The sequence below is a fragment of the Adiantum capillus-veneris genome, chromosome 28 (assembly GCF_014529385.1).
Source record: "Adiantum capillus-veneris isolate H3 chromosome 28, ASM1452938v2, whole genome shotgun sequence".
Lineage (NCBI taxonomy): Eukaryota > Viridiplantae > Streptophyta > Polypodiopsida > Polypodiales > Pteridaceae > Adiantum > Adiantum capillus-veneris.
In genome coordinates, this window is record NC_140958.1 from 86,400,610 (window position 1) to 86,409,134 (window position 8,525).

Genomic DNA, 8,525 nt, shown 5'->3' on the forward strand with positions numbered 1-8,525 from the left:
CAACCACTTGGGTCTAAAGGTGACTCCATTTATAACTCACTTGAGTGCTGTAAAGGAGTAACCACAACTAAGAGTCACTTGGGTTTAAATGGTAACTCCATTTATAACTCACTTGAGTATTGTAAAGGAGTAACCACAACTAAGAGTTGTCTAAAGGCATAACCAGTTTTCAGATCTTCTGAAGGTATTGGAATAATGCAAGGAAACCTTGGCGTAACTTTCCATGTAGTTGTGAGCAAGATTTCCTACTCGCCTGAGTATCTTGAAAAGTTCGTAGATAGGGAGTGTCCTCGTTTTAGAATTCTGAATAGTTTGGAACACAAAGAACTACATGTTCATCCCTAATGAAGGTTACTTGCCAACATACTTTGTCAGCACGCCTGGTAAGTCCTTGACGTATGAAAGTATTGACACAATCTCCAACCCCACCACAACAGGTGTTCAAAGTCGAAAACCGTACTTAAGCAAATTGTAGAATAGGGAGAAAATCATCTATTCAAAAGTGTGTTGTGCTAACGTATGCTCTTAACAGATCCTTTAGCACAAGATTACTGTTTGTAATCTGCCTATCCCCTTGGATGACTGACAATACTGAGGTGTGTTTTCCTCACGGTTTACAAACAGTCGTCCCAGATGACTGGTAAACGGGGAAGCACAATAGTGTATAACCATCGTGGTTAACTTGAAAAAATCTACAAACGCCCAAACCGAGCCATGACCTCTATTGGTGATTAGTAGACCCAAAAGTAATCTCATAGAGATAATGCACATAGAGTGCAAAATGCTTCATAAGCAACAACCTGAGGAATATACATGCCGTTCCAAATCAACCTTTGCTAAACCCTAGGGCCCATAACACCTAGTGTGCATGCACTTAGCAAAAACTAACCCGAACCTGTATATCTATAATGGTCCTTGCCAATACTGATGGCAAATGTGATGCGCCTAGCGCACATGTAAATACTTCTAAAAAGAAACTAAATACTTTTAGTTGCAACCTTTTGCAAGCCTTGCTGAAACGTGTGAGTCACAATAAAAGGTGAAACATTGATCACTTCTAGGTACAGACAATAAAACTTTTCATTAACAACTTATAGCCTTGCTATATGTATAAACAACCATCTGTAACGTTGTTCAGTAGTACTTGTACCTTAACAAGTCATTCTGAGTATCCGACAATTTCTGGCCATGAAATTGCTCCTGATACGTCGTGCTAAAAAATGGTCTAGAAAACAAATGTGACCAACACCTAGGGACTTTGTCGTGACACATAATTGAAATAATGGCTCCAGTGTCAGCAATCCAGAGATTCATATTCTCCACATGTGGAATATGTCTCATGTAAGGATGCGTTAAAAAAAACATCCTTCAAGTACAAGATGTACTTGTGTGTGGAGGTAACTGCAAACACTCTACAACGGAAGTGAGAGGGACCCTCATTAACCTTGCTCCACACTGGCTAAACCGAACTCCTTGAGTACGAAGACCATGTTGTATCCCATGTGACAACATGTGCCAAATTGAACCCTACAAGTAGGTTCGTAACAGCATAAAGCAAAAAGATAGATTGGACACTTGGCCCAAAATACTTTGTGCCGACATGCCCTTGGCATGGCTCTGTAACATTCAAGCGTACTTATACGTCTTGAAAAACCGAGCAAAGCATACTGAAAATAGAATAACACCAAATCAATGGATGTGTACCTGGAGATTTGAACGTAATGTACACTTACCTGGATTCAAATGGAGAGGAGCACGTCCCCTTAGTTGAAAAAACAAACAGCATTGCACTGGGAACCCTGGGTGTTGCCTTTGCAATCCAAGCCCGTGGATTAGAATCTACGTAGTCAACCCCTTGGTAAGACTCTTTGTAGAAACTGCTCAACTAGCAGATAATGGTAACCAACATAGTCAACCGTGTTCAAAATGATGGGAATCAACTTGAAAAGTGTGTCCGTCTGCTACCACGTTTGGTAGATTGCGGAATTCTTTTCTTGAAAGTATAACTGGGAGAGATCAACTATGATCCTCAATGCAGATCAAACTTTGATCCCTAATGCCTATGGGGTGATGTAACAATCACCTGTCGGGTCTTATCCCAAAACAGTGTGTCCATAGACACACCGTAGTGCTATAGAGAGAGCAGGAGACCCACACAATTGAACTGCCGAGCTCTTATGGACAGCCATGCTGTCGCAACTGATTGCTGCATCTATAATTTCTTGTAGAGATCAGTTGTTGTGAGTATATCTTGAAAACAATCACCCAAAGAATGCCAGTAGTTGGGCCTTGCCCCTGGCCTGACAACGGCTCTTAGCATGTTTGTCTCATATCCCTTATGCAAAATAGTGTTCAATCGATGAACCGATGAAGACTAATTTGAGTAGCATCTTAGCCAATGCTAGCTGTGAGTTAGAGCACCTGGGCTCAAGCTGACTCACGAGCAAAATATGTATCAAAAGCTTATGTTGGGTTGAGGAACTGTCCGTACATTTCTAGTGTGTGTGTGCCCAGAATTTGTGCTCTTAGACATCTTATGCCTGATTGGCAGCTTATCCTATAAGCATGCAATAATCAGCATGTATAATGCTCTCAACGAGAGAGGGGACAGAAAACACAAGCCACAGCTTGACCCTCTTACCATGTATGGGGTCATGACTTTAGCAAAATGACTTAAAATGGCACTTTGCCTGTGAAATATGTCGTAGATTTAGGTTCCATTTAGTGGTAGTGTGCGTTGACAGCAACCATAAATTTAAACTATCCAGAACTTAGTATGTCTGTGACAGGGTGTCGGGTGTCATAGCGGAAGCGTAATCTCTGAAGCGGTGGAATTTATGCCACCTGGTTAGCATGCAATGCATACAGATTGTGAAGCCCTTGGCGGGAGTGATGGCCTCAAACGTGAGAGCCAAAACTATTCGTGCCTTGCACAATTTAAACTGGTTGGGATTTTGTGAGGTGGTATTCCCTATTTTGCCAGTTTGTCAATCTTGTGTGCCACTGCTCGTGATTCCAAGTCATTGGGCAGTACCTTGGCACAAGGGAGAAGCCTTGCTTCATGTAAAATTGTGAAAACACTTTGCTTTGCACAAAAGCAATAGTTTCCCATCAAAGATGTAAACATGGAAAAATATGAAGAACGTAAAATTGGCTAACCTGGTCTTTGTTGTAACCCGTCGGCCCGAGATTCCGTGGAAGGAAATTTGCATAAAAGTGACGCATAGCCATATCTATTGGACGAGTAGAGGCTGTCGTATGTACATATACGTCCCTTGTATCATATACTCGCTTCATCGTTGTCGCGCGAGAGAAAGTTGGCCCGAAATATCCAGCAGGCATATGGAGAAATTTCCCAAAGGCGTGTGCTCATAGCATACCCCAAACGGGAAAAATCGCAATACAAGAATCGTAAATTGAAGCCTTGCTTCCTTTAACACGTCCAGTAAGAGGCCATGTATGTCTCCTTGAGATACAAAAAAAATCGGCCCTTGTATGCAACAAAATTTGAGTGCTTATGTGAACTGTCCGAAGCCGTGCCTGTGCTTGGAGACATGCTCCATCTAGGTCAAATGCTTCATAAGCAAGTGACAGCCCTGTTGTTATTACATCAATTCATGGTCGACGATCAAAAGATGTATGCTAAGTGTCTCATAACAATCGCATACATTATCTTATGTAGAGATACGGACAGAATTGTGTAACCAGCTATGCAGATGGCAATAAAGAAAAATCAACTGCGTACCTCATTAAGCACACCTACCAACCAATCTTGCCATTCCAAAAAGCGAATGATTTGGAAGCAATAATAACAACAAAAAATGATTTTCTAAACACTGTTGGTTGGTGCAGTAGGTGATCTACTCTTGCTATCAAGGGCCTTGCCCGATGCGCAAGAAAATGGACATAATGACCATGGGCATACTTGACCCATAGGTAGTCTTGCAGGGAAACATAGCCAAGATTAGCATAATTACCTGTTTCTGCAATACAATTGCACACCTGAAAACTGCAATAACATCAAATCTCAAACCTGATAATCATTGCTTGTCCGTAGCCGAGGTCAACCACGTCCTTCGACGTCACTTGCCGGCTCCAAGTGCCTTGCCGGTGATCTTGCAAACGACGTTGCATGTATGCAAACCGCGACCATATCGCCTGGCGTCACCCAATCGATACCGGACTTGGTACTGCTTGAATCTAGAAATATGTCGGACTTGTTTTTAAAAAAATCGGCGTCCACTAGTGCTTCGCTTCCTGCGTATCTGCTTGTATGCGCTTCGCGTATCCCATGCATCACCCGGGAAGGCATCTTGTATCCCATGCAACACGAGGGAAGGCGTCTCGTATGCCATGCATCGCGCGGGAGTTACTGCTTAACAGGGGAGGGTGCCCAACTTAGGGCACTCTAATGTTCAATAATATGAACTCATGCAAAAAAAAAAACGATGGCGGGCTGTGCAGGGAACTCAGAGCGATGATGAGCGCTTCCGTGAGCTTCAGGCCACTCCACTGTGACGGACTGTCGTTCTTAGCCCAGGGCGAACCCAGCAAGCCACACTCAGCCCAGTTTCATGCAGTTCGAGCCGCCTCCTATCCCGCTCTAAGCGACGCTGCACACGGCCGTCCTCGACCCCGATTCCTCCGTCCTCCAAGGGACCGCTCCCACGACCTGTGTGTGTGGAACTCAGAGAGAGAGAGAGAGAGAGAGAGAGAGAGAGAGAGAGAGAGAGATCATCCGTGCAAGGCTTCCTCCTCCTCCTCCATAGCTCTTCCCTCCTCCAGCTCTGATACCAATATAAGACCTAGGGTACTGAACCTCGAGATCCTCCTCCCTACCGCCCCTTATATAGGCTAGCTCCTAGCACTTGCCCTAAGCGGATCCCCAGTCCGCACTGGTCGAGTCGGCCCTTGGCCTAGGTCCTTGACCCCCTAGGTTGGGCCTTGCTCCGTAGAACCCTTGTCCTGACAATATGTAACAAACTACAATTTGAAACACCAGGACAAACAATGAACTCTACATGCAAAGAGGACAAGCTAAAGTAAATCAATAGAATCTAAAGAAGTGGTTGCTTACTATTATGAGTCGTCGCTAGTGTTGCCATAACTTTCATCTGTTGAATCGGAACCAAAAGCAACATGTAGTGTTTTCGTCTGGTGCTCTTTGAACATCACCTTTACTAGATTGTCTCGTCAACTCTTACCATTCGGTACACTTGCTCTTTCGAGAGGGTTGTCTCATTGTGCCCGATTCTCCATCTGCACTACAAAGGGTAGTGGCTCTTATTTCATGCAAACCATTTTGTGTACTATTTTGCAGGTCCCTATCTCTATAGAGACAGCTTCTAGTTGAACTCTTTCAAGCTCCATTTGCGCCTCACGCACCCATGCATTGTCAAAGGTATCTCCATGAATGATACACATATTGTGCAACACCATACAAGTTGCTACCATTTTGGGCACGTAGCTCCATAGCATATCACAACGCTTTAACAATATTCTGAACCTACTTTTAAGCATTCCAAAAGCTCGTTCCACAGCCATCCGAGAGCCTGATTGAATGAAGTTCCAATGCGCTTGCTCTCAAGTAAATCCCTCTTTACTGCCTTTGAAAGGAGAAAGCATCCAAAACCTTGCCGGGTAAGCACAATCCCCAAGCAAGCAGTAATTGTCAAGGTCCCCATTTTTTGCGTTGTTGTCCCAAGTATGTACACCGAAACACTTTCCAATTGTGCATTGACCATGCCCAACCAATGTGATAGTCCCATACTATGCGTTTTGTTGTGACAACCATTTGCAAGATTATATTGTGAAAACCTTTGCGATTGAAGTAATCTTCGTGATGGCGACGTGGGGCAATAATAGGGATCTGACTTCCATCAACATCTCCAATAACATTTGGAATGCCTTGCAAACCTTGAAACTTGTCTACCAGAGAGCGCACTCGCATTGTTGACGGCCATTTGATGTAAAGATCATGCAATCCAGACTTATGGATGGCATCTCAAAAGTCGAGAGCTATTTTTTGTGTTGCCTCTATTGAGATGCTATACAAGTCTGCAACCACTTGCAGATTTGCTCCACTTGATAAGCGATGCAGAGCAGTTGCAACTTGCTTTTCCATTGGTATAGCCTTTCTAAAACTTGTGTCCTTCCTTTGCAAATGGGGTCTCAACCTAGCAAAAAGCAGCTTGTAGGTGTTTTTACTGATGCATAATCTGCTCTTGAACATACGGTCTGAGTATGATGACATGAGCAATCCTTCCAGGAACTTGTGTGGCCTGGGGTATGCCCAACATGCTCTGCGCTCATGCCGTCGTCGACCACTATGCTCCCATCGAGCTAGGATGCCTCGTGTAGCTCCCTCATGGATGGCTGATGCAACTTGCACCACATTATGATTGCACCGTAGATCCGTGTCATCAACCATAAAGGTCTCCAACACCATGATCAAGGCTAGGGTAGGCTGAGACAACACCGATAACACAAAATGATAACACCAGGGGATGATCCATATCTGCATAGCTAAGAGAAAAGAAACATTCATAAGTTGAGGCACACAACGAAGAGAAAGGAAATGGATACACTAACAAACATTAAAAGTATTTCAATTGAAGCTACAAGAGTCCAAAAAACTAATTTATCAATGGAACTATAATTAAGAACATCTATGTCACAAATCAGGCACATGCCCAGACTCCATGATACAGCAACAAAAAAAACCATGATAATGCTTTAAGGACTCAATAATACATCAATAATCTTTGGTAAGATTTTTCATTACATCTAACATGCCTTTGAGAGTGCCAACTAGCTGACCAAACAGCTTCATTTTCTCCTTTTGCTCGACCTCCCGTTCATCGGCTTCCTTTTTCATATGCAAAAGCATTTCCTTGGAGGAAGAGTCCATCTTGCTCATGGAATCCTCGATTTTCAAAGCCTCTTCCTTTCGTCCCATTGGAGCATTTACTTTGCAGCACCTGTTGTAGACTGTGAATCCCCCTTTGAGCTTGGTGTCTCTCCACAATTATCCTCAACTTGGTTATCCATGATCTCTCAGTGCTCACCTTGTCAATCTCCAATGTGGTTGGTTGTGCAGATGTAAATGCATCAATCACCACCATGGCTCTATCATACGTTTATTGATCCACGATATCAAACCACTGACAAGTGATTTTTCAATCATGTCCAGACAAAAGAGGTAAAGTTTGTCCTTCTTGTAGGAGTCATACACCCTTCCCCATCAGTTCTTGCAGCTTTCTCCAACCTTCCGCAGTCGGGATGTAACAAACCAAGCTGAATAGCTACTTTATTCCAAAGATCCAGCCTTGTTTGTGAGCTTTTTTAAATTCATCAATCATTCCACAACGGACACGAATGAGTTGCACGACCCAACACTCTCTACGAACTCGCTTGCTCAATGCACTGTCCTTGGCGGCTTTCTTGCCTCGCTTTTGCAATGGTGCTTTAGGGGCGGCATTAGCAACCTCATTTGTATCGCTCCTCCCTCGCTTTATCGGCAACTTTCCAGCGGTAATAGGTGCAGTCGCAGTCGCAATCAACTCCTCTTGCGAGTCTGGTGGAGGCTGAGAATAACAAGCAGACTCGGGGGAGAGAAATTAACTATATGTTCCTTCCAAAATTGGGCTTTTTTGGGGAGGGAAGGGGAGTCTTTAGAGGCTGAGGAGTCTGTAGTGGTTGAAGCTAGAATGGCGAGGTTCTAAACGCTAGTGGAAAATGGGGATGGATGAATTGGCACACCACTGAGAGAGGGAGGTGGGGTATGTGGCATGGAGGAGTAGGATCCATACTCTAAGAATGCACCATATAAATCGGAGAAATCCAGCTCGAGTGCTTCTTTATGAGTCCATGACCTGGAAATTGATGAAATATACTCCTAGTGCTACAAGTTGATGGACATGTGGATCTATAGCATATGCAAGGATCATAAAAATGCTTGACCATAAAACTCAGCCAGAGAATGCAAACAAAAATCAAGCACTAAGAAAAGTAACGTCATCATGCACAGTATACAATCCCAAACATACAAGTGTGGCAATCTATACAAGTGGATGATGTCTATGAACACATGTCTTTGCATGTCGAAAATGTGTTTTCGCATTCAGAATCTTCTTAAAGCTTCAAGCAGAGTTAGTGTGTCCATCAAAGGTTCCAAGTTGTAAGGCTACTTTTATTTGATTGTTAGTTGTGGCAGTTTTACTAGAATTAGAGGCATGTGATAAGAATCTCTCAAGGGAAAAACAAGAAAGCACAGGTGGGACCGGACCTAGTTCATTCACGTGAGTTGTTTCATAGTGTGTTTCATTTGGATGAGAACTCAAGCCTTCCATGCAGGCTACTAAAAAATTCGTGCTCAAACGTGACATTTGTTCAAACGACATGCTTAATTAGGAAAGGAAGCACGGTGATGCACATGCATAGAAAATGATAATCCTTCAAAATAAAAGCATGGAGCACAACAAACATCAGAAATGTTGCCTCGTACATAGCAAGGAATCAATTTG

At 43.4% G+C, this 8,525-nt stretch overlaps 1 protein-coding gene across 1 annotated transcript; it reads right to left on the reverse strand.

Annotated features, from left to right (window-relative positions):
- Positions 1–6,004: 6,004 nt before the first annotated feature.
- Positions 6,005–7,775, reverse strand: LOC147420820 (uncharacterized). Its single transcript, XM_086504586.1, has 2 exons — positions 6,796–7,775; positions 6,005–6,525 (listed from the first exon to the last, which is right to left on the reverse strand). Exons 1-2 carry the CDS (start codon positions 6,956–6,958, stop codon positions 6,005–6,007), a joined length of 684 nt encoding a protein of 227 aa, XP_086360712.1. The 5' UTR covers positions 6,959–7,775.
- Between the last annotated feature and the right edge of the window lie 750 nt (positions 7,776–8,525).